A 27,630-nucleotide genomic window follows, 5' to 3' on the forward strand; every position below is an offset into this window, starting at 1 on the left:
ATCTCAATATTTACTGATTTCTTTTTTTACCTACCTTTTGAACTAAAATATACATGCAATCAACTATATAAATATTAATTATACATTTTAAAGAAATTGGCAAATGTTCAAATGTCATTATCATTACTCAAAGTTCCTCCTTGTCCCTTCCTAAGCAATTGCCTCCATCAACCAGGGAGAGACAAGTACTTGATAGCTGGGCTCCATGATGCCTTTTTATTCATTTTCCTACTGATGCACATCGAGGCTGTTTTTATTTTCTAACTATTAGAGACGCTACTGTGAGTGGTATTATAGAAATGTGCTTCAGGGTGTATGTATCCCCTTTCTTTAGGTAAATATGTAGGGGTAGAAATCTAGGGGGTAGAAAAGATATAGTTTAGTTTTATAAGCAACTGTCAAACTTTTTTTTGAAAATAGTTCTATGCTCCCACATTCAATCACGTGTGATCACCTTTGCAGTCTTTTGCTTCATTCCTATTCACAGCCTTGTCTTGCATCTATGAAATGGATTTGCCTTAAAATTCTAAGAGAAAGTCTGATTCTTAACTAACTCCTCAAGTTTGATGATTGCTAATTGAACATCCACACAAGCTGCTAATATCTGAGCACCGGCCCCATGGGATAATCACTTTTATTAAAAGTGTGTATTAAGCAATTTCCATCAAGAATCTCAGTGAGTCCTACATGACAACTCTACAGTAGGTACAGTTTCATTTCCACTCTATGGGTAAAGAATCTGTAGCCCAATAAGTAAAGAAACCAAGATGTTTAGTAACTTGTTCCACATCACACAGGTGATCATTCTGAGATTTGAATCAAATCTTCATTATCACAGCTTTATAATTCTTCCATCTATTGTCTGTGTACAAAGGATAGCAAGGGGAAAGTATATTCAAGTAGGAAGTTTCATTTAGTTTTTTGTTTTGTTTTGTTTTGTTTTTTAGTTTACACACAGCTGAGAAAACAAAGGTGGAGATAAGAGAAATGGCTTAGTTAATAGGAAAGCCACCAGAATCAAACATAACCATTTTCTAGGTAGTAAGTGTTTCCATTCCACGGTTCAACCTCCTTCCATGCTTTGGGCAATTCTTTATTTTATTTCTAGCTTGTACATGGTGCCAAGATTGTACAAAGCCCTTGGAGGTATTTGAAAGATTTGCATGCGTCTAAAAAAGTGAAGGTTAACCTTCCCTTTGGGGCAAAGACATAGATCATAAATGAAATTGTTGAATTTGTGCCAGTTCCTGCCTGGACATTATCTGGAAAACATCTCACTTACCCATTGAGTCTTCTCTGAGCAAGGGAAGAAAATGTGCTGATACTTGGAGCATTTAGTAGGACAAGGAACGGGAAGTGGGAGTGTGAGGAGTACTTTTCTCTTGGAGTCCCACACCACCATCTGGCGGAAGACTTGAGTTTTCATTTCTCTTCAGAAATTTCTTTAAAAGTATTTCTAGTCCTCTCCATGCATGGTCCTTCTTTGGTGCATTAGTTTCTGCAGGAACCCCTGGGCTCAGATCTTTTAGTTTCGTTGGTCTCTTTGCAGGGTTCCTATCCCCTTCATGTCCCTCTAATCCCACCCCTCTCTTCCTTTTTTTTTTTAATTTTATTTTTCTTATTAGTTACATTTTGTTAACTCTGTGTCCCAGCTGTATCCCGCTCCCTCATTCCCTCCCCAACCCCACACTCCCTCCCTGGTCTCCTCCCTGCCCCTTTCCAAGTCCACTGATAGGGGAGGACCTCCTCCTCTTTCATTTGACCCTGTTTTTTATCAGGTATCTTCAGGGCTGGCTGCAAAGTCCTCCTCTGTGGCCTAACAGGACTGCTCCTCCCCTGGGGATGGGGTGGGGAGGTCAAAGAGCCTGCCCTTGAGATCCTGTTAGAAATAGTCCTTGGTCCCCTTACTTTGGAAAACTACTTGGTTACTGAGCTACCACGGGCCACATCCGAGCAGAAGTTCTAGGTTATATCCATAGATGGTCCTTAGTATGATATAGAAAGGATAGGAGCTCTACAAGGACCAAATATATCCGGGCACAGGGTCTTTTCTGAGACTGACACTCAACCTCTCTTCCTCTTAAGACTCCCTGTGCTCTGCAGGAAGTTTGGCTCTGAGTCTCAGCATCTGCTTCAATCCCCTGTTGGGTGAATCCTTTCAGAGGACACTTTGTAGTAGACTCCCATCCTGTTCCTTCTCTTCCACATGCATGGAGAGGACCTAGCCCCCCTGCTAAGATGTGGCCGATTTGCAACTCAGTCTTCATGTGGATCTCTGAGTGAGGGGAGCAGAGGCTGCCTCTATCATGAACTCAGTTGACTGATCTCTGATCCCTCATCCCTGATAATGCAGCCTTGCCAGGCCATGGAGGAGGAAGAGGATTCAAGCTATGGGCAGATTAGTGAAGAACTCCCCCTTTCAGCAGACTAGGGGAAGGGGATGGGAGGAAAAGGGAGGGTAGAATGGGGGGAGTTGAGGGAGGGGGCTTCAATATGGATATATAGTAAATAAATTGTGAAGAAAAAAATTAAAAAATTATGTACCTAAAAAGATATATTTCTAGTCATTGGGGTCCCGAAGGAGGATCCAATGATGTGGTTCCTGCTGTGGTGGAACTAAAATTCCAGAGGGCAAAAGGTTTGGCAGATGCCAGCCAGACCATTATAACAGAGAGGCATTAAAAGCACTGGTAGAGGTTGGTAAAAAAAAAAAAAAAAAAAAAAAAAAAAAAGCACAGTGCTTAAGACTAACAAATCTAGGCATGTGGTAGAGGTGTAGGTCAGCATTCCAGAGGCAGAACCAGGTGGATCTCTGAGTTCAAGGCCAGCTGGTCTACAGAGTGAGTTCCAGGGCAACAAGGGTTACACTGAGAAACCCTGTCTCCAAACAAACTACCAAACAGAATCATCATCACCATCATAATCATCACCATCATCATATCTAGTCTCATACAAACCTGTGCCTGAGTTGTATCTTGGCCACATAGTATTACAGGCACAACGGAAATAGCAATTGTGCTTACCATAGGAGTCTGTGGCAAAGGCTGAAAACAAAAATACTTGTACTTGTTGGAGGTACCCTGCTGGTTGAGGCTGCAGTTCTTGCCTGGACCAAATAGCCATTATGACCTTGGCAATAAAGGCTGAACTCGCTCCTCTCAGAGATGCCCCCTGCTCTCTGCCTGACTTCATGTGGAGAGTGCCTTTAGATTATAGATTCCCCTAGCCACACTTGATAGTTGGCCTCTGACAAAGCTCCTGGCTAGCTCTCCCCTCCTTGAGCTTATCTATGTTAATCAAGCACTGACATTCTACTCTTATGATTGGAGCACGCTGTGTAATGCAAATCAAGCATCCTTGAAGTGCGTAGTTTCAACCGATTATGACATCTATTCTTGGAGACCTCTAACTACTCCCCTAAGGGTATATATTCTTTGTTCTGTGGAAGTAAAGTTGAACTAGCCATCAACTGTTCCCAGGTTATGTGATCCACATACAGTTGTAGCCATTCCAGGCATGCTTCTCTTCTCCAGCCCCTCCTGACTCCATGGGCTGCTTCCAGGCAGGAGGAGAAAATGTACTCAGCACCGATCCTAATAGTAAGCATGCAACTGTAGCTATTCCATTCTCAACAATAAGGTTGTAGTGCTATGGAGCCAGGAGGGAAGCTTTCAATTGACCTGGGAAATCTCAGAGCATACTGCCCGCAAAGGTATCATGCCCCAGATGAGCTTTGAGCTTTGACAGTCTGCTAGTCATTCTGCTCTTTGTGCCTGTGGAACGCTATACTCAACACATGCAAGGAACAAGTATGGCTCACCTCCCTTCACTCCTACCTAAGCAGGGAAGGAAGGTATCCATTCTTGTGAGTAGCAAGAATCTGGGTGCTTTGGAGCTGGAAAATGACATGGGAACATTTCAGGCCCCAAACCATGAAAGAAATTGTTTCCATGGTGAGTAGACAGGGCTCGGGGAAAATGAAGACCAGTTGTGTCAACTGAAATCTATCAGATTTTTACTTTGTTCTTGGACAATGATGCTTCAGTGTGGCTCATGATTATTCCAGCAATATGTTAAATACGTGTGATGGGGCCTGATAAATTTCCATTGCCTCGAAACATGCTCTCCAAACTGCCTGTGACATGGCATGAGCAGACTGATTATAGCTCTATTGTTCACTTTCCCTACAAATCTTTAACATGCCAGGGTAAACAAACTGAACCCATCCTAAGCCTAACCCATCCTTATACACTGTGGTCAATACATACGTAACAGTGTATGAGACTAGCATGGTATTGATTTGCTAAGAGCAAATCATTGTGCTTGGGACCACAGACAAAAAACAACCAACCAAAAAAAAAAAACAAACAAACAAACAAACAAACAAAAAAAAAACAACAGACTATGTGTTACCAAGCTAATGACAGGAGTCCATCAGCTGTTTTATCTGCCCATTACATGTGATAATAAAAACTGACCCCCTGAGAAAAGTGGATAAAAATGCAACCTCCCAGAAATTAGGGCCACCCAGAAGACAGAGTGCATCAATATCTCAGGCACACAGGGAATCTTTTGGAGATTTCTGGGGTATGATGTCACTCCATGTGGTCCTCAGGGCTGTTGGGGAGGAATATATATTCCTTGTTAGTAGGAAAATTTGGTGAGATTCACTCTTGCCTCCTTTGCATTAGTTTAATACTGGAGATTTTCAAAGAAGTCTTCTCAGACACTAAACTGCAAAGGGGTCTCTGCCATTCCCAAGAATCGTCAGCTCACAGTTCTGCTTTTAAGACACAAACAATATCTGCTACATGTGATGGCAGCACAAGACATCTTGTTTCCTGCAGCATCCATCAGGACTTGACAATGCACAGGTGCACTTCCTAAGTGGTGTGTTTTAAAACGAAGCAAATCTAATAGGTTTGGGACTTGATAGGAATTTAATGGCTTCGCTTTCTAAAAGCAGGCCACTGCTAGGCTGTGCTGTGCTTCTCTTACAAAAGTTTAGTTGTATGTGGTGGTGCACACCTATAATCCCAGCACACAAGAGGCTAAGTCAGGATCCTATATTTTTGTTGTTATTTTGGGTTTGTTTGTTTTTCCAAGAGAGGCTTTCTCTGTCACAGAACCCTGGCTGTCCTTGTACTGAACTCAATTTGTAGAACAAGCCGGCCTCAGAGATCCCCCTATCTCTGCCTCCCTCTGCTGGTATTAAAGGTATGCACCACCACCACACCTGACCCAGAAGTCTAAGTCTGAGGCCAAGCTGGGATCACAGCAATTCTCCTGCCAAGGAGGGGGGGGCAAGACAGACCCTATTTGCCACCCTTAGCACCAAATAGTGATTTTTAGAGTCTATATTTGAGTAGAACTCTTGTCTTGCATACAAAAGGCATCAAGAAAAAGGGAGAGAGGGATGTTCACAGGGAAAGGGGGGAGAGAAACAGAGAGAGGAGTGACAGATAGGGGTTGGGGGAGGAGGTTGCCTATGATCACAAAGCTAGGCATAGAATGAGTTCTAACCACTGAAATTCGATACACCCAAACACAGTATTTAAAAGGCGTAGGTAATTTATAGATTTTTATGTTGGCATATAAGAAAGAACAAATTGGCTTGATAACATGGGTGGATTTATTTCTTAAGATTCAAGTGCAAACTTAAAAATAAGAACAAAGCTTTTCAAGAGTAAACACAAAAATCTAAGTAACAATCCGATATCGTGCATTTTAACAGAAAGTACAAATATGAATACAAAATTTGTAACTACATTCAAAATTAAAATATATCTCTCCAGTTCCCAAACTCCATACAATCTTTAACCTGTCCTCAGTTTGTCACTGTAGAAACATTTGTCATATGTTACCAGGAAAATATAGGCAAAGATTACTAATCAGTCTCTATGAACAAAGAAATAGGGCTCTCCCTCACTTGGGATTTTATGAATCATTCATCTGTATTTCATTTCTTAAAGGTCATACAATCATACCTTCAGTCTACATAAAAAAAGAGTACAGATATCAAGGAAACAGACCCTTTTATGTAATTAAAGCAAAAATCATGAGTGTTCAACTTAGAAACACACAAATTTATAATCAATATTAAGCACAGCTTTATTTGATGGCTGACATGTAATAACTGTGAACAATTTAAATAGGTATAAAAATGGAGATTAAAATCTTTAGGCTCAAATACTTAAAAAGTCACTATGAATATGGAAAATATTTTTGTTTACATAAACATATATATTTCAGATGAAAAGTCAGGGGGTGGTGGAATCTCCCTGGTCCCTTAACATGTTTGGATTTTCATGAAGAATTAGCAGCACCCAACCTTAAGTGTTAATTACGTGATTCTTAAGGACCTAGTCAACAGAGAAGTTGGCAGTGTTCCAGCTTTCAGGAGATAGGAGTGGGTGGGGTGCAAATATTTGAAATAAGATAGTATGCATGCACTCACATTTTAAAGTCACCATTCCAAATAGGAAACACATATTGGAAAAGCCTAAGAAAACCACCCTGAAAGGATAAACACTGGGCCAGGAGTAAACAGAAGCTGAATAGTAGTCTACTTGATAATGTTTTCAAAGGCAAGTTGGGAAGCATGAGAGTACTCAAATATAATTTCAGGGAAAACTTGCCTCAAATTTTATTTTGCAGAACACTGAGGAGAAACTTTTACAAAAAAAAAAAAAATTCACTGTTGCTTATAATACCAGATGATTTTTTTCTTTATTACCACCATATACATAACATTTAAATAATTTCTTTATAAATATTTTAGAGCACAAAGAACCCATTTTGTTGCAGTGGTGGCCCACATCTGTACAATGCAATGTAAGTAACATATATATATATATGTGTGTGTGTGTGTGTGTGTGTGTGTGTATAAAATGATTACAAAAAATGCAAAGAATAACAGTATTAAGAATTTTTACTTTTTACAGTAACTATGGTTCAAGTGAGAATATCTATCAAGAAAATATATTCCCAGACTTTAACTGAAGAATTAAAAAGAAACCCACACTCTAAGTTACTGCACAGACAGTTCTTAATCAAGTAACTCTGCCCTTCTCCCAAATCTAGCATTTCCAGTTTCTAAACTCTTCACAAACAGGAAAAGTGGTAACAGTGTTTTCTTCCCTTTAACTTCCCCAGGCTCATCCAAAACATTTAATCACCCGTTATGTCTGAACAAGATTTTGAGGAAGTCATTTCATTTATCATAACCCGCTTTGCTGAAATTAAAACAAAAGGAAAGGCTTTCTAAATAGCATTCTACTGATCAAGTATCAATCAGCAACAGCAAACAGACCATAAACACAAATGTGATTTAATATAAGCACATTTTAAAATCAAGCCCTGTTATCAAAGATAATTTCAGAGTCTCTTTCCCAGGTTCTGTGCTATGCAAGGATCCTAATTCTGAGTGTTTATGACTCCATGAGCTTTCGAACAGAAAAGCAATGTATCTTGTTGAATTTTGATTGACTTTTTATAATGTTCCTCTTGGTCTCAGTCTTTCACTAGATCACACACAGAAAGGTTATTTTTACAAAATTTTATCCTGTTAAGACATTTAAATAATTACAGTTGCTGATTTTAGTTCTCAGACACCCAAAAAGCAGTTCAGCTTCCCTTTAAATAAATTAATAGATATTTTTGGTGTGTGTGTGTATATATATATATTATATATATATTATATATATACACATATATAATTCTTAACTTCAGGCACTGTAATTATTCACAATATTGCAATGATTCTATGTCTAGCCTACATGATGATTATGATCTTCAAATACCTTCTAAGATACTGATTCCATATTACAATATTATTGATTCTTTTTGCCCTTCAAGATAAATGGTTGGAAGAGAATTTTAAAGCCCTGCGGCACTTCGGCTTTGAGTAGTGTTAATCCATAATTTTGTAATGATTACTGTTAAAACTTCTGAACTAGGAAGACAACAGACACTGGAAGTTGTAAATCTCCTCAACTATATCTACTCCAATTCTATTTTCTTTAGCATGAAGTATCTTTTCTTTATAAAAACAAGTGTATCTATTTCGGTTTCACTAGAACTATGCAAAACTAAGTTAAAGTAGACTCAACTATTTTAACCAGTTTGGGTTGTTTTTGTTTTTAATATATCTTTAGAAGATACACCTTACATTCTAAGAGAGAGATCAACAAAGGCTTAAACTCTAGAACTAAAAAACCATCAGGCCACCTCCTGTGCAAATGTAAATAGAAGAGCTGTATCTTATTTGCCCCCATACATTCGCTCAATATCCTTGAGATAATGGTTCTTCAGTTCCTTCCTTTTCAGTTTGAAGGCATCTGTTACCAAACCAGTTTCAGGGGTCCATGGCTCTGGGCTTAACCGAACCTTGATTGGAATTTCAAATCGCTCCAATTTCACTGAAATAAAAAAAAGGAAGAGAAGGATAGGAAAGAGATAAGGAGGAAGTAGAAAGGACAAAGAGAGGGGAAATGAACAGAAAAACAATGATTAAAACAGATTTTTCAGAACTGATAGCCTATATGATGCAATGAAAGAGAAAAATTATTTATTGGTAAGTTATTAACAGACAGTTATTAACAACATGACACATTTCTCAAGGTGTGCATAGGCAGTTTTGCTTGCACAGACCCACATACTACATCTTCCCCTTCAGAGTCTTCAAACTGCTGTTCCTCTGCCTGGGATGGTTTTCCATTCAGATATCTACTAACATCCAGAATTTCTCTAACTACTTGAAACAAAAAAGAAAACAAGGTTTTTTTTTTGTATATAATTAGGGCCTTTGTTTTATTGACTGTAACCCATAGACTAGACCAAGAACCCTCAATAAATACATGCAAATCTAAATCATTCCATTAAAAATGAAGCCTTTAGAAAACTATTCCTTGGAAGTTGCTTTATATAGTCAAATGTAAACCAAGATGTTATTTATTTGGTATAATGATAGTGTTTTAATAATGTAAGACAGGATACAGTACATGTATACATTGTGTGGGAGTTATGCAACTCAATATATGTTGGGAGAAGTATAAGGAATTAACATAGAAGTAGCTGTGGGTGGCATATACCGCTAATCCCAGCACTCAGGAGGCATAAGCAGGTGGATCTCTGAGTTCCAGTCTAGGCAGGAGAAAAGTTACACAGTGAGATTCTGTCAAAAAAAATAAAAGCATCAATAATAAACAGAACAGAGTACTGAACTACATTAGCCTACTTCTTATATTTTAACATAAGCTCATTCTTAAAATTCTGAAGAACAGATATGTTATTCTGCATGCAAGCTTGATATTTTTAAAAAGATTTGCTTATTTATTTTATTGTTTATACAGTCTTCTGCCTGTAAGCCAGAAGAGGACACCATATCTTATTATAGATGGTTATGAGCCACTATATGGTCGCTGGGAATTGAACTCAGGACCTTTGGAAGAACAGCCAGTGCTCTTAATCTCTGAGCCATCTCTCAAGCCCTAAGCTTGATTTTTTCTTTTAATGGAATGACTTAAAATAACACTTGTGCATATTTACAAAGCTACTACCTGGCAGCCTTGGTGACATTAGAAACTGCTTTGAGAGAATATGATGCTGAATATGAAAAGTAATCTCTCATATATTACCTAATATAGTGTTAGCCCAAATAATGTTTAAACAGAAAGCAAAAGAACATAAAACTTGCTTGAATTACCAATATCTACTCTATTCTCACATTTTGAGTCAGTTACACAAAGGTACCCGAAATATCTGCTCCCTGGCTCACATCTGGATCTCAAGGAAGATCTCAACTACAGATTTGGTTCTAAAAACTTTCATTTCCTTTTACTTTCCGTACTTACTAGGATTACTTTAATCTTAAAAACAAAACAATAGATTCAAACAGTTAAATAGTTTTAAACTCAACAAGAGAGTACAAGGTTCATCTCTACTGTTCCTGGGAAATAAGTACCCTAAAATAACATCTTTTCTCAGGAGGCAGAGGTAAGAACATCACTCTAAGTTTCAGGCTATCCTAACTTAATTGGTAAATGCTAGGCTAGTCAGGAATATATAATGAGATATTGTCTCATTATTATTATTTATTAAAAATAATATTTTTAAGTTAATCTTACTAACTACAGTGAAGTAAATAAAATGAGAAAAAGGCACTAGATGGGAAGTTCAATTAAGTTTAGAGAAGAAAAACAGAAGTATTACTAATAACTGAATCAGAGAAGACTAAAACTACTGCCAACCAAAAAGGATGCCAAAAAGGATCCTCAATACAAAGCCTAGGGCAGGGAACCCTGAGCACTGTATGCCTCTGAAGAACGATGACAGAAAAAGGAGTAGGGTTGATACTCAAGTCCTTTCTCATCTGCTGCTAACCTTCTAGCACCAGCCTATCAACTAGTTTATTTTTTGGACTCAAGCACATGAGACACAACAGACAGTAAGAATAAGGCTGCCAAAAAGGATTCAGTGAGTTTTGCTTACTCCATCTCCACCAAAACACCTTGTTCTCTTTGGCTATCAGAATGATGGCAATCAACTACTATACAACAGATGAGAGATCATTAAAGAAATAGAGTGATCCCAGAGGGGGTAAAGATGAGTAAGAGTAACTTTTCACTGAAGCCTATGAAGTGTTTTAAGTAACTCCTTTGAAAACATGGAAGGGAGGAGCAGTCTTGCTAGGCCACAGAGGAGGACTTTGCAGCCAGTCCTGAAGATACCTAATAAAACAGGGTCAGATGAATGGGGAGGAGGTCCTCCCCAATCAGTGGACTTGGAAAGGGGCAGGGAGGAGATGAGGGAGGGAGGGTGGAATTGGGAGGGAATATGGGAGCGGGATACAGCTGAGATAGAGTTAATAAAATGTAACTAATAATAAAATTAAATTAAAAAATATGAATGAACACCCAAGGAACAGTAGAAACTAAGAAACCAGCAGATGTCACTGTTCTAATGTCTATTCATTGCCCAATTCTTGACATTCTGACAACTATTATGTAAATCCTTTGGAATATATAGAGATCCACAGCCTTCACCAACCATCAGGCCTATTGCAAAGATTTCCTTGCTTTGCTGTAAACCTGCCTGATGCACCCACTTACATATGTGAAAAGTATCTTAATTTATGACTTTCTTTGCTCCATTACTACATACAGACCTTCAAAAACATGTTACCTCACTCATTTGAACATATCTGAGGCATCTTAAATCTATGATTCAGAGGCATAAAAGTTTTTCTCCAGAATAAACAATTCCCTATTCTCCTTGGGAAAATAAAAAATACTTCAAACCCAAACTACTGAGAAAAGATAAAGAATGTCACTTTATACTGACTAAGCAAATAACCTAGCAAGTGGACATTCCAACTCTAAACATACATGACAGAAATACACATGGACTCAATTTCATAAAATTCTAGTGGATGCAAAGTGAAATTTACCCTACTCAAGCACAATAGTGATAGGTGCCTTTGACACCTGACTCTCACCAATTGATAGTTCATTCCAACAACAACAAAAAAGACAGAGAAACATGTGAGTTAAGTAACATCATCAAATGGACTTAATAGATATCTACAGATAGTTCCTTCCAAGCACTGCAGACTACACATTTGTTTCTCCTCAGAAGTCCATGGAAATGCCAAAATATATTAAGACATAAAGCAAGTCTTTAAAAAAAATATCAGGAAGCCAGGCATGGTGGTGCACACTTCTAATCCCAGCACTCTGGGTGGCAGAAGCAGGTGTATCTCCGAGAGTTCAAGGCCAGCCTGGTTTACAAAGCAAATCCAGTACAGCCAAGAGAAACACTGTCTTGGCTGTCTACACAGAGAAACACTGACTTGGAAAAAACAAAAAGAAAAAGAAAAAAATAGGGAAATTGAAATAATCCCTTGATCACAACAGAAAAAGACCACAAGTCAACAAAGAGAAACTCCAGAGAGCTCACAGAATCACCGAGATTAAACAATATAGAAAAAAACATAGAAACATATGTTCTACTCAATTAGAAAATATAAAAGAAATCAGTGAATTTCTCAATATATATATAACCTAGAAAAATTAATTTAAGATTAGATAAACAATTTAAGCAGATCTACAATCATTGTCATTGAAGCAGCAATTCCTAACTAAAAATGTCCAGGTCCAATTAGATTCGTTAATGCTTTTTAGTAGACCTTCAATGACTAATGCTAATGCTTCTCAAACTAGTCCATAAAATAGAAAAGCATTGCATTATAAAACACTATGAAACTACTAATACCCTAATATCAAAATCAACGATACAACAAAACAGAAATTATAGGCCAACACAATGAACATAAACAAAAACAAATCAACAAAAGACTTGCCAACAAAATTCAAGAATACAACAAAACATTCACCATGATCAAGTTAGCTTTGTTCCAGAGAGGCAGTGTTATGAATTCCATAACTGGACTCAAAGTCAAAAATCACATGGTTCTCTTGATAGATGGAAAAAGGCTCTGGGTATGGTGGTGCATACCTTTAATCCCAGAGCTCATGGGGAAGAGGCAGGCAGATCTCTGAGTTTGATGATAGCCAAGGCTACATAGAAAAACTCTGTCTCAAAATCCAAAAACCAAACCTAACCAAACTGCCCAGAGCCAAAGCTATTTACTGGAGCTAAAGTCAAATAGTGAGCCAAAGCTATTTAGTGGAGACAACGCTATTTACTGAAGCCAAAGCCAAATAGTGAGCAAAGGTCATTTAGTGGAGACCTAAAGCTATTTAGTGAAAGAGTTACCTAGGACCCTAAATCACGGGTGGTAGATTTGTGAGGACATCTGTCTGTTAGTTTTAGAGCATCCGTGAGATATCTTAAGAAAACATCCTTACAATACCTTGCAGGTGCAATATTCAAGCTATGAAAGCACTCCTTCTTATCTCCTGAAGCAATAATTTAGCCTTTCCCCTTTTCCTGCCTTCTCCCTGTATAAGCTGGGTAAAAATTTCTAATAAAAGAGGTCTTGATCAGACAAACAGACTTGGCTTCATTCCTTGCATCTGTTTTCCTCCCCCCATTCTTTCCACCCCCCTCTTTAGGAACCTGTTGAACTCCCGAGGGATGGGACACCAAACCAACAACAAACAAAAACAACAAAAAAACCCAACATTCCTTAATGTTAAAAGGCCCTGAAGAGGGCTATAGAGATGGCTCAGAGGTTAAGAGCACTGGCTGTTCTTCCAAAAGTTCTGAGTTCAATCCCCAGTAACCATATGGTGGTTCAAATCTATGTATACGGAGGGCTTCTGAAAGGCTCTGAAAGCCCTGCAGACTATCAAAGCAGATGTTGAGACTTATGGCCAACTGTTGGGCAGTGTGCATGGAATCTTATGTAAGAAGTGGGAAATAGTAAGATCTGGAGAGGACAGGAACTCCACAAAGAGAGCAACAGAACCAGAAATTTGAACACAGGGGTCTTCCCAGAGACTCATACTCCAACCAAGTACTATGCATGGAGATAACCTAGAACCCCTGCACAGATGTAGCCCATGGTAGTTCAGTGCCCAAGTGGGTTACATAGTAATGGGAAGAGGGACTGCCTCCGACATAATCTGATTGGCCTGCTCTTTGATCACCTCCCCCTGAGGGAGGAGCAGCCTTACCAGGCCACAGAAGATGACAATGCAGCCACTTCTGATGAGAACTAATAGACTAAGATCAGAAGGAAGGAGAGGAGGACCTCCCCTATCAGTGGACTTTGGAAGGGGCATGCGTGAAGAAAGGGGAGGGAGGGTGGGATCAGGAGGGGAGGAGGGAGGGGCTTATGGGGGGATACAAAGTGAATAAAGTGTAATTAATAAAAAATTATAATTAAAAACAACAACAACCACAAAAATTATCTATAATGAGATCTAGTGCCCTCTTCTGGCCTGCAGGCAGTACATATATACATATATATATACATATATATATATATATATATATATATATATATATATATATATTTAGGAAGGAAGGGTTGGCTCACAGTTCTAGAAGATACATGCCATTATGATGTGAAGAATATGGTGGCAGCAGGAGGAGGTAGCTGTACATATTGCATCACCATAGAAGAAGCAGAGAAAGATGAACTCTTGGTTTTTCTTTTTTATTCAGTCTGGAACCTCAGACCACTCACATTGATCTCTATTCCAGTTAATCTAATCTATACAATCCCTTACAGACAAGCCCAGAAATTTTTTTCCAATATTGTTCCTAATCCTCTCAGGTTGACAATTAAGACTAACCACCACAGTGAAGGAGGGGTATTTATAGAAACATGAATGACTACTGGGCATCTGCATCTCTGAAAAGTCCCATACCAGTGGTACAGACCAATACAGAGGTCCAGTGGGCACTATTAAAGTTTCAGTGCAGACACTCACAGGCAATAATAAATCTTAAAAAAAAAAGGCCCTGAAGAAACTCAGAATAGAGAGAACATACCTCAGTATAATAAAGGAATGATTCAATACTGAACTGACAGGCAAGATGGTGCCCACTAGAGCAATAGGGCCATAGGTGTAGAGTAACCAACTGCCATCTAATCGGATTTGAGGAAAGCTCATTAGAAAGAATTCACTTCCAGTATTGTAAATCTGGTCAAAAACCTACGCCTGGGCATGTCATTGGCTCTAGGGGTAACCTACTGTTGTTTTGTTAAAAAGGAATGTAGAACAACTGCCTTATAAATATTTATGCTTCCATCCATAGGCCTGGACTACTCTCAACCTTGCTCAAAGAAGTTTGTTTTTGTAGTAGGCAGCAATACATGTACAAACTCAAAACTGGTCAAGGAACTGAGAAGAGACTGAGAATTCAGCCATAAATAGGATGACTGACTCAAAACCCCAACCTTCCTGCCCAAGGCTCAAGGAACACTGTGGAAGAAAAGGTAGAAAGAATGTAAAAGATGGAGGATGTGGTGAGTATTGCCATGAAATGCTGTCTTTCTTGTAAGAAGTAGCTATTGAACAAATGAATTCACAGCAGCTGCAGTTATACCTGCAAAGGCCTATACAAAATCAAGCCAGTCAAAACTTCAAAATGGATGACAGAGTCTCTCAAGGCCCCATCCTTAGCTGAGGAGTTATTGGCAGTTTGTACCTCTTCCTTGGGGTACACTGGTAGATTGCCCATGCTTCAGTGGATGACCTGACACTCAGGTACAAGTGGGCAGCACTAACTGGACTTAGTGAGTTATTAAGAGAGGAAGACATGAAGTTGGGAGGGAGAGCTGTTGTTGGAAATGGCTTGAGAGGAATTGGAAGGGATAGATATGGTTAAAATTCATTGTATATATGAACAAAATTCTCAAAGAACTGAAAAGTATATATTTTTCAACTGTTAAGTTGATTTTATATCCACACACATATATGCATAACACTGGAGTTGAGATTTTTAGGAAAAAAAAAAAGATATGAAGAGTTTTTACGGAGGCCTTACAGGGAGTTAATAAGGAGTGGATATAACCAAGACCAATATGCACTGTATATATGTATGAATTTTTTAGTGTGATGTACAAAATATTTATTATATGACTTTAATGGGCTTCAAAAGCTTAGCAATTTCTTACTTACTGGCATTTGCAGCTTCTCGAATTTCTTTTAATATTTCAGCTTCCATGTCAGGGTTATTGCAAATGTCAACCCAAGATCCTTCTATCCCCTTCTGTTGTGCCAGAAGGGTCAACTTTTTCTGATTAGGAACCACAAAACTGATCACATAGGACTGATCACTGAAAAATAACAGATATTAAAAATAGAAATAAAAATGAGAATAATTATTCAGAAGTTATTTAGTTTAACAGTACATTGGAGATATCTCTAAAATATGTATCATATGATATTAATAAAAAGGGAAATTGCTTAATCATGCAGGCTTCTGACTTAATAAAAGTTGGACTGAAACATGGAGCCCACCATGTACTAACTATGTGAACTTCTGGAAAATTATTCATGCTAAGTCTCATGTTATAGATCCTACAGGAATGAACTTGAAGCATAGGTTAAGTTAGACAAACACTTAGCAAGGCATGGTAGATGTCTAATAAAGAACTGCAATAATGAGTTATACTGTTAAATAAATTCAAGAACTTTTCATGTTTATTTTCCTATTTGCAATCAAAGTTCTATTAGAAGATTGATGATATCTGCATCCTTACACATACTCAAATTTATTTTATAATGTTCTTTTTTTACTGTAAGTACATGAAACACAAAACAACTACTCTTTGGTTGGCAAGTGACCAAGCCTGATGACCCAAGTTTGATCTCCAGAACCCAAGTGGTGATAGGAAAGAACTCCCAGAAATAGTCCCACATGAGCTCCTCCCAACAAACACTAGATAGATAGACAGACAGACAGACAAATAGACAGTTACCTTTTGGCAAAAGCACAGATGTTGTCAATCAGTGGACAATTCTTCAATGCAGCTTCAACTTTCCCAAGAGATACATATTCTCCCGCTTGTAATTTCACCAGATCTTTCTTCCGATCTATAATGATAAAAATATAGATCCTCAAGTTAAACTGGATACTGGCTGTTGTTTCTTGGAAGCCTGTTCTTTTCTGAAGGGAGATGGAAGAGAGGGAATGGATCAAGGGAGAAAGGAGATGGGGGGCAACTGGAGGAGTAGAAACTGTGGTCATAATGTATTGTATGAAAGAAGATTTTATTTTCAATAAAAATGCAGATCCACAGTTTGTTTCATTATGGCATACACAATTCTGATTTTAATTTTATTGCTTTAGTCTTTATTTACAAAGATATTTCCTCTAAAATCTTGTTTTATATATATTATTTTCCCATACATATTGCTAAAAAAATGAATCAAGTGTTATAAAAGATCTAGCATTCAGGTTTCCATGGCAAGAGCATCATAAGATCCAGGTCAGTGTGGCCTCATAGTGGGTTCAAGTTCAGTTTGAAGTACATAGCAAGAGTCTATCTCAAAGCAGATTTCTCTAATGGAGTGTCACTGGGTATATCAACCACATACCAGGGCAGGCCATGGTCCTAAAAGCAGTCAGAGCACAAACACACACACACACACACACACACACACACACACACACACACACACCACAAAAAACAAAAACAAAATCAACCCTCCATGTTATTTTTGTTTCTTCTCTCTCTCTGTCTCTCTGTGCCTTCTTTCCTCCCTCCCCTCCCCCTCTCCTTATTGTTTTTTTATTTGACTTTCATTTTGTCTTTTTTTTTTAAGAGAGAAAGAGAGTGTATGCAAGTGTGAGGGAGCACAAAGTTGGATAGGTAGAGAAGTGGGTAAGATCTGGGAAAACTTGGGGAGGGGAAAACATGATTAAAATATATTATATGAAAAAAGACTTAGATAAGAGTATAATTAAGTAAGTATTAGCTAATGGTTATACACTATACTTAAGCTGTAACAACTTACCATGCTCTTGGATGTTACAGTAATCTTAAACTCCTGTTTACAGTGCCACAAAAGGAAGGAACAGAACTCTAGAGCATTACAGTAGAATGGGAGTTTAGTCTGTTCATCACATACAGGCTCTGTGATGCTTGGCACTGCAGTTAACCTCTCTCTACTTCATTTCTATAGGGGACAATGATGCCTATCTCACAAAAACATGTCATTTGTTATCTTCCATAGAAAGCACACTCAACAAATGCTAATTCCCACTTTCCCTATTTGACAATTTCTTTGTAAAGAGACAATGCTATAAGAAAGTACTGTCATAGTATAGCTCGACTTGAGTAACTATTATCCTGTATTAAAATCCTTTGTGTGAATGATGCGTTGCCTAGCAATAGCAAAAGTAAGGAGACCAAGGAGTAGGAGGATGAGAGTTGAGGGTTGTGATGAAAATACACTATATTCTTGTATGAAAAAAAAAAAATGGTTTTCTAAAAAAAGACAATGCCAGGTACTTTTCTACAAAAGACCCTTTCTGACATTCTATGAAATCTAAAGGCTTCCTTTTCCATTTTAAACCTGCAGCACCAGTGTGCACATGCATTGTATGTGCATATATGTTAACAATATTTATATATTTGGAACATAATTGTTTACCTTTTCCAGAATGCACAAATGTAAGGTTTGTGTATGTAATGCACAAATACACGGCATTAGAATAATAAAAATAATTGTCTAATACATGCACACACATACACAGAGGAGGGGATGCAGAGATGGTTGGTATACTAAGTGCCTGGCTGGAAAGCATGATGACCTGAGTTCAGATCTCCAGCACCCACATAAAAGCTGGGCAGTGGCATGAATGTTTAAGCCTAGTACTGGGGTATAGATTGGCAGATTCCTGAAGCTCAATGGCCAGGGAACCCAGACAAATTGATGAGTTCCAGGTTCAGTGAGATACTGTCTCAAAGGCCAGAAAGTGATCAAAAAGACAAATAACTCTTCAACCTCTGTCCTCTAGATTCACCCACACATCTTTGTGCATGAATGTGTAGGAACAAGTACAAATATCAAACATACACACACACACACACACACACACACAAACACACAAACACACATTGAAGAGAAGCCAGACATAGTGGCACATGGGTATAACTCTTATTCTTAAAAAGTCTGAAGCATGAGGCTTGTGAGTTCAGCCAGACTACACTACATAGTGAGTATAGAGCTAGTTTTGGCCACCTAATACAACCATGTCTCAAAAACAAGTTGTGCTGACAGAACCAAAAAGGGTTTAGGATGTAGATCCATAATATATTACTCCTCTAGCATACATGAACCCCTAGTTCTGCTCTCCAGTAGACGGGAACAGGAAGAACTATGAATGTGATTATCAAGTTGCGGGGGGCAAGTTTATCATTTTTTAAATGAGTCAGCAGATCAGTGTTAAAGATGAAGACAGAACTTTCCAGAAAATCTCTAATTACATTCTTCCCAGATGCTGTGAAGCTCAGTAGCAGATTAAATGAGTCACTAGAAGTATGACTGAGTGAATATAGCACTAGAAAACAGGATAGACACCACAGAGTGGCACTTACAGTGAGTCAGTGTTTAAACCTTTGCCTGTTTTAAAGTGAAGAAAGTACTTTCTTTGGAGTCACTACTACTTTTGGAGTAGTGTTTTGAATGGAAATGCCAGCAACACACATTTTCAAACGAGTAGCATGGTGCTGAAGATTGATATAACCATTTTCTAACTCTCACAGACAGATAAAGCGATGGATGTATGGTGATTATTAGGCAATAAGGGGGGAGGCAAGGCCTAGAATAGTATGTTCGTCACAGGAAATAGCTAGTCCCCATGGAGTTAAGCAAACAGATCTTTCCTGAATAATTTTTTGTTTTCTCATTACTGAATTTTCCTGTCCTTTCCCCCCATCCTCAATCACTGCTACTACTATTGCTACTATTTAAAATGATTCAGGCATGTCTATGAACATTTCATATTACGAACACATCTAAGGCTAGGAACTGCCCTGTGAGGTAGGTGGCAGTTCTATTTCACAGATGCGGTCACAAGTAACATAACTTACAGAAAGCTGTAACAAATCAATTTACCAACCATGCTGATGACCTGACCTATATTATCTTTCAGGTTCACTTAACTTACAAAATGAAAAAAAAAAAAAAAAAAAAAAAAAACAGAAACAAAAAACGATATACTGACCTATAATCTGTAAGCATCCATCAGGATGGAATTCTCCAATATCACCAGTGCAAAACCACCTTTGTCCATTTTCATCCACAGAATAATCTTCTGCTGTTTTCTCTTCATTTTTAAAATATCCCATCGAGATATTCTGGCCACCAATCACAATCTCACCTCTGGGGTTTGGTTTATCATGAACTGTATAACCACCTAGAAATAATTTTCAATAATCAGTTATTATCCAAAACCAAAATTCATCATCTTTCATAAATCCTTTAATACAATTATTTTGTGTGCATGTGTACATGTCCACATGGCACAGTGTACATTAAGTCAGAGACTCAGACCATCAGGCTAGAGAACATGTAACTACTAAGTCATCTCAACAACCCTTCCTTAATTTTTAAAGTTTCCTTGTTATTCTTAATTTTATATTATGTTTATGAATGAATCATAATTTACATTTAGTCAGTTACCTGAGTATAATAAGGGAATGATTTGAGGGACATCAGAGAAAACTCTATGATAATCACCACTGAAGACCTCCTACCCAAACCTTCCCATGACACCTAACTTCAAACCCAGGACATAATGAAAGCTTAGAGGTCACAGGACTCTTAAGATGAAGCCATCCCAAACAAGAGCAACACTTAAAGCTGTTTTAAGTAAGTCACCGATATGATGCTATTAATTCTTCTCAGATTTTAGATCAGGGAAGTTTCACTTAAAGACAACAGACAGTACCTAAGACAAGCAATAGCGTTAAGCAACAGAGAATGAGAAATGAGAAAAATTTTACAGACTTAAACAGTGACCAGACAATTACTGTCTGGTAGTTGTTATCAGTTCTTTCTGGCATGGCAAGGTTGTTTAATTATTTGTTAATTTAATAATCTACTTTACTGTAATTAATATTTACTATCTTTTTAATTTATTTTTTATTTACTACAATTTATTCCCTTTGTATCCGAGCTGTATCTCCCTCCCTCATCCCCTCCAAGCCCCACCCTTCCTCCTTCTTCTCCTCCTATGCCCCTCCCCCAGTCCACTGATAGAGGAGTTCCTTCTCTCCTTCCGTCTGACCCTAGCCTATCAGGTCTCATCAGGACTATCTGCATTGTCTTCCTCTGTGGCCTGGTAAGGCTGCCACCTCCTCAGTGGGAGATGATCAAAGAGCCAGCCACTGAGTGCATGTCAGAGACAGTCCCTGTTTCCCTTACTAGGGAACACTCTTGGACACTGAGCTGCCATGGACTACATGTATGCAGGAATTCTAGGTTATCTTCATGCATAGTCCTTGGTTGGAGTATCAATCTCAGAAAAGACCCCTGTGCCCAGATTTTTTTGGTTCTGCTGCTCTCCTTGTGGAGTTTCTGCCACTTTCAGGTCTTTCCCTGCACTCTGCCCAAAGTTTGACTATGAGTCTCAGCATCTGCTTATTATCTTTTATCACCTCTATCACAGGAAAATTCATTTACTTCTGTCTCCAGCTCTTTGTAAAAAGAATTATCATTAGTGTGAGTCTGGTTCTGGTTTCATCTAAATGTTATATACATGGGTCTTGACTATGGAAATCTGCTAGGGTCAAGACCTTGTGGTATATGTGTGTCTTTCTGCCACCTGAAAATCCAGGGTTTTTAAGTCAGCATCAATGTCATCACTAGCAGAGTTGTACTTCAAAAGGTGTCTCATCTTTTCCAAACCCAGGGAAAGTTCCACCTTGCCATCAAGCATTTCCTAAACTGAAAATCACATTTTCTCCACTGAGACAGGGAAATCACAGGGAACAGGCAAAACGAAAGAATCACTTGTTATGACAGACAGCTCTCACTTCAACGAAATAGAAGTATTGAGGCTCGCAGAGATTTTCAGAACATCTAGAGTCATAAGAACTTGTGTGAAACCTTTACCTTCCTGCCAGTCTTTCAGCTTAATTTCACAGCAAATAAGAGGAGCTCCAACTCTTCCAGTAGTATAGTCAGTAACTACGAAAGAAAAAGCAACAATTAGCATACAATGGTTCCAATATGCACAGCAAGCCACTAGAGAAACACTGAGTCTAAAAGATGACAAATGAGGTCAAAGGGGAAGTGCCAGTTCTTCATTTTACAGCATTTGGACTCCTGTTTCCATACTATATTTTTTTATTTTAGGAGCTATATTTTAGATAATTACATTTAAAAAATATGCTACAAGGGAAGGACTAGGTCCACCATTATCTACCCAGGATTCTGCCACAACAGAATGTGACAAGAATTGCTGCTCTATTACTCACTAAACATTTCAGACAAATTAATTAGCTTTAGCTGCCATTTCTTCACTTATAAACACACTAACTTCACATAAGTACATGCTGTGAAGATTAAACGTAACAATGAAGGCATTGTCACAAAGAAAATGGTCAAGGAACTTTAACCACTATTCTCAGTCATCATCATCACAATGGCATTAGCTCTTCCTTGGCAATCTGTGACTATTCCTAGCAATAATCACATCTTCAGATGGCTTATTATGAACCCAGTAATATATTAAACATGTGAGCTAACATACAAAGGATGATGTGACCCAGCCCTCAGAGGCCTTACCAATAGACTACTCAGAAAGAAATTTATATGAAACAGGGAAGAGAAACTTAAAACCTCATTTGCATGGACAAGTGATGACAGAAATGATCTGAGGAGCTAGGAGAAGGATGTGAGTCCTGAAAGCCTACTACAAAACCTTGGCCTCATTCCTTACAAAATAGCTTCAGTTTGTAAGATTACCAGTTGCCTTATCCCACAGACAGTTATGAAATCAATAATTGGACCTTGAGAAGTCTCAAAAAGGAGTTACATATTAGATAGCCAAGAAATATAAGAAAACTGCCACTGTGTCTTGGATGCTGTATCTCATGACAGTGAGAATGTCTTTTGCAGTTAAATGTCCTTGAGGCCACACACAGATTGTTCCCACTGTATCAAGAACTAAGGTGACAGGGCTCTACCCACAGTGTGGATAAACAAAGGAACCTCAAAAATCTTTGGATTCACAGTATCATTTACATTGTGGTTTTGACACCTCACATTCCTACTTTGTGGGCTTTCTAGGTGATAACAGCAGGCAAAAAAATTTTAAAGAGAGTTTGGGGAGCAGGACATAAGAGGGTTGGGAGGGAATAAAGGGAAGGGATTGTTTAATTAAACTATAGACTCAAAAAATTAATTCACTCTACAATGACATATAAGTGAATGTTCAACTTATCCCTGTGGGTACGTCATTTACCTAAGAAAATAGTCAAAAAAACATGGGTCACTCTCCCACTTTAGGGACACAAACTCTAATCTCTATGGAATACTTGCATTGCTTTACTTACTGCCTGTGCCTTTCATTTGAAGACTTCTATAACAAGCATGATAATACTCTACATACCAGAAAGACCAATATAAAATGAAGTAGCCTGAAAAGACCTTATAAAAGGTGGCCAATAATGATTGGCTATAACTAGTCAACAAAATGGGTATCCCCCAAAAAGAGAAATTACAGTGAGGTTAAGACCCAAAATCTATGTCAAAAGAGATGGTTGGCTTGCCTAGAGAGAAAAAGACAGGTGTGTAAGATGATAGATAGGCGTAACTGTGCTAGATCAAAGACATAGTAAAAAAATAGGTAAAGATGTATTCAGATCTGTCAAACAGTGGGTGGAATAGATGTGATGTGCCTAATAAAAGCAGAGAGGACAAACTAAAGGGCTGTTTGAAGCAATAAAGGTTGAGATGACAACTTTGGCAAAAAGTTAGTGAAAGAATGAAAAGATCTGATTGAAGTTAAAGATAGTAAACAGTTTGTGTACTTCAAAGTTGATTAATGCCTGGAATGATTTCAAAGACATGATAATGCTGACACAAATAATTTAATAATAGGTTGACAGTTTGGATTGGAATAAAGTTATTACTTTTGGACATAACCAATGTAAAGTGATAGTAATCTCCTTCAAAAAAAAAAGTTCCTCAGCTGCAGAAAGGGCTCAAAGGTTAAGACCCTATGTTGTTCTTGCAGAGGACTAGCTTTTAGTTTGCACCAAATTCAGGTGGCTTATATGCAACCACCTGTAAATTTAGCGACAATAGATCCAACATACTCTTCTGGGCTCTGTGGATACTTGCACTAACAGGCGTGCATGCATATGAACACAGGCACAAGTATAAAATATGTCATTTAAAAATTTTTATGCAATGTATTTTGATGATACTCCTTCACCTCCTTATTCCTCTGAACCTCCTTATCACACAACTCCAAAAAGAAAACCAAAACAAACAAAAAACCAGTAAGACAACTTCTCTTCCAAAAAAGCTCCCCCCCACACACACAAATGAGAGTCTGTTTTGTGTTGGCCAACTACTCCTGGAATGAGTCCTGTCCTTGATTATAATACTCCATTGAAGAAAACATTTTCCCTTTATCATCTCATATCAATCAGGCTGATATGCATATAAACTCAAGAATGGGACAACATGCAAAAGACCTATACAAGCTCAAACAAGGAAAAAAAATCTTAAAAAAAGATTCCTATATAACCCAGTGCTTCTCAACCTGGCAGGATTTTTGTGTGCTCAGAAGATATGTGGCAATATTTGAAGATATGTTTCATTTTCACAGCATGAGTGAGCAAGTTGCTACTAGTAATGTGACTGTTAATACCATTAAGTACACAAAAGAGAATGCAACAACAAAGAATTATTGGTCAAAATTTGAAGAGGGCCAAGGCTGAGACACTCTTTCTTTGGGAATTGAAGGTAACAGAAGACAATGAAAGAGAGAGAGAGAGAGACAGAAGACAATGAAAAAGAGAGAGAGAGAGAGAGAGAGAGAGAGAGAGAGAGAGAGGAGAGATATAAGAGGGATACTTCTCTCTAAGAGTACAATTATCCAACATGATTATTGAGATCATGCTACCATCAAATTGTCTATGTGTATGTACACCTATAGATTTGTGCTGCTCTCAATATTGGTTAGAAAAAATCTTTTTGAAGTAGATAATGGTTAATGCAGAGAATCATAAGTGTCCGGTATAAGTAGCTGTGAGTGCTTAGCTATGGATATATTGTCTATAAGAGTGGTTCTTCAGGATCTCAAGGGCAGGCTCTTTGACCTCCGCCCCCCCAGGGGAGGAGCAGTCCTGTTAGGCCACAGAGGAGGACTTTGCAGCCAGCCTTGAAGATACCTGAAAAAACAGGGTCAAATGAAAGGGGAGGAGGTCCTCCCCTATCAGCGGACTTGGAAAGGGGCAGGGAGGAGACCAGGAAGGGAGTGTGGGGTTGGGGAGGGAATGACGGAGCGGGATACAGCTGGGACACAGAGTTAACAAAATGTAACTAAAAAGAAAAATAAAATAAAAAAAAGCGTGGTTCTTAAGCTATTGGTCACAACCCCTTTGACAAACCTCTATATCCAAAAATATTTACACTACAATTCATAACAGCAGTAAAATTACATTTATGAAGGAGCACCAGCAATTATTTTATGGTTGGAGGTCACTACAACATGAGGGACAATATTAGAAGGTCATAGCATTAGGGTATTCTCCACAATACAAATACTTCACTGATGTTTACCTTCAGTAACTGTCCCAGCTCCACATGATTCTGTCAGTCCATAGCCCTGACCAATAGGGCAGCAGAAGCACACATTCATGAATCGGTGTGTCTGAGGAGACAGTGGTGCCCCGCCAGACAGCATCATTCTGACATTCCCTCCCAGAAGAGCCTTCACCTTTTTAAAGAGTAACCTTGAAAAGAAAGGAAAAAAAGAAATAGTCATGCTGTTACACATTCTTGATACCCAACTTAAAAACTGTGGTAAAGTTCTCAAAACTGTGGCTGACCAAAGACATCTCCAAATCATGATGGTAATGGAGGGTAACAAAGCATCAGCGAAAAACACCTTCAAAATTTGCTGGAAAAGCATTCAGCCCTTCCCCAAAATCCAAATGTACAATATGTGGAATTGTGCTCTGATACAGACATGCTAAACTAAAGAAAATGATGTCAAAGAAAAAAATTTAAGCTTTCTATGAAGCATTAGGTCAATTACCTTATGAGTCTTTTAGTGAAAAATTCCACTGATACAGTTTTATTGTTATAATCATCAAGTTATTATAATTCTATGAACACAATAAAAGAGAAAAATGCATACAGAATACATCTTGAAAATCACTTTTGGGGGCTAGAACAATGGCTCAGTGGTTAAGAGCACTGTCTATTCTTCCAAAGGACCTGGGTTCAATTCCCAGCACTCACATGACAGTTTATAACTGTCTGTAATGCCAATTTCAAGGGATCTGACACTTTCACACTAATGCACATAAAATAAAATTATTAAAAAAAGGAAAAATTACTTTTGTGTATGTGTGTATACAGTGATATGTTACATATATACTATACATAGGTTTAAACTTCAATGTTTTTATCCAAAACTGTATTCCAGTTTTTCAAGAGGTCTAATTAATAATTATTCACTTCATTATTAAAATTAATTAACCCACAGTCTTTTCAATCTTGTATAAACAATAAGATATAGAATAAAGAATAAACTGAGATTTTAAACCTTATCAGAATATTCAAACTAAAGGAATATACCATTTACTTGGTCATCTTTCAGACTAAAACATGCAAAATTTTATAGGCACATCGACACATGCTCATGGTGCCAGATTTTGAAAAGCTGAGGCAGGAGGGTTACTTAGGTCAAGAACTTTGAAGCCATACTGGAAAATGTCAAAATCTGGATACCATACTATATCATACCAAACAGAATACAGTACAGGATCAAAATACAATGTTTCTGAAATTTACTTACAGATTACAAAGAGGTGCATCATATCCTTTTTTGATTTGCTCTAATTTGTAATCATAACCTATTTTGAATAGGGTTTTCTGAACATAATTCATTTCTTGAACCTTGCTCATAACATTCTTGTAAATTCTATCCATGATTTCCTGCAAGATAAACAAAATACTAAACAATCTGAAAGAATTACAACACCATCAAAGACAGTCTCAACTTGATGATACCTTGATACAACCTCTTAGGTCAGTGGTTCTCAATCTTCCTATGCTGCAACCCTTTAATACAGTTCCTCATGTGGTGGTGACTCCTAACCATAAAATTATTTGTTGCTACTTCATAATTAATTTTGCTATTGTTATGAATCATAATGTAAATATCTGATATGCAACCCCTGTGGAGGTTGCAACCTACATGTTGAGAAATGCTGTCTTAAGAGGAGGTCTCTGGGATAATGGACATACTTATTTCCTTCATAACAGAACTAATTTCATTGCTGTGGTCAGTACATCTAGGAAACTAAAGACAATACACATTAGCACACAGTATCCCATAAACATACACAATGTAAAATAAAATAAAAATTAAATTTTAAAAAGACTCCCCACAAGTGTAAGATTTACTTTGGTTCAACATAGTAAGTTGATCAAAAAAAATCTTTAAAACAGTAGCCAGTTGTGGTGGTGCATGCCTTTAATCCTAGCACTCTGGGAGGCAAAAGCAGGAGGATCTCTGTGAGTTTAAGGTCAGCTTGGTCTACAAAGAGAGTTCAGGACAGACAGGGCTACACAGAGTAACCTGGTCTCAAAAAACAACAAAGTCTTTAAAACACGTAAAGTGATTAATAGACCTCTATGCAGAAAAGACCATGGAATGCTCAGCTCTAAATGAGATTCTACTGACTGGTTTTGTTTGTCAGCTCAACACAATTACTCAAGTAGTGATTGACACAATTAGGAATGTGGGTGGTGCCATCCCTTGCCTGGTGGTCCTGGGATCTATAAGAAAGCAGGCCGAACAAGCCATATGTACCAAGCCAGTGCACAGCATCCCTCCATGATCTCTGTATCATCTCTTGCCTCCAGGTTCCTGCCCTGTTTGAGTTGCTGCCCTGACTTCCTCCAACGATGGGCTACAATGTAGAACTGTAAGCCAATTAAACCCTTTCCT

The 27,630-nt window shown here is 38.1% G+C and overlaps 1 protein-coding gene across 6 annotated transcripts in view; it reads right to left on the reverse strand.

The window, feature by feature from the left end:
- Nucleotides 1–5,614: 5,614 nt before the first annotated feature.
- Nucleotides 5,615–27,630, reverse strand: part of Acsl4 (acyl-CoA synthetase long chain family member 4) — an 81,161-nt gene continuing 59,145 nt past the window's right edge. For all 6 annotated transcript variants that reach the window (XM_021662811.2, XM_060375394.1, XM_021662814.2 and 3 more), the window contains 7 exons: nucleotides 26,473–26,612; nucleotides 25,230–25,402; nucleotides 21,546–21,620; nucleotides 19,654–19,845; nucleotides 16,400–16,514; nucleotides 15,597–15,754; nucleotides 5,615–8,420 (listed from right to left, as the gene is read on the reverse strand). In XM_021662811.2, coding sequence (XP_021518486.1) covers nucleotides 8,263–8,420; nucleotides 15,597–15,754; nucleotides 16,400–16,514; nucleotides 19,654–19,845; nucleotides 21,546–21,620; nucleotides 25,230–25,402; nucleotides 26,473–26,612 — 1,011 coding nt within the window. In that variant the 3' untranslated portion in view covers nucleotides 5,615–8,262. The remainder of the gene's footprint in view (nucleotides 8,421–15,596; nucleotides 15,755–16,399; nucleotides 16,515–19,653; nucleotides 19,846–21,545; nucleotides 21,621–25,229; nucleotides 25,403–26,472; nucleotides 26,613–27,630) is intronic.

This window comes from Meriones unguiculatus, chromosome X (genome assembly GCF_030254825.1).
Source record: "Meriones unguiculatus strain TT.TT164.6M chromosome X, Bangor_MerUng_6.1, whole genome shotgun sequence".
Classification (NCBI taxonomy): domain Eukaryota; kingdom Metazoa; phylum Chordata; class Mammalia; order Rodentia; family Muridae; genus Meriones; species Meriones unguiculatus.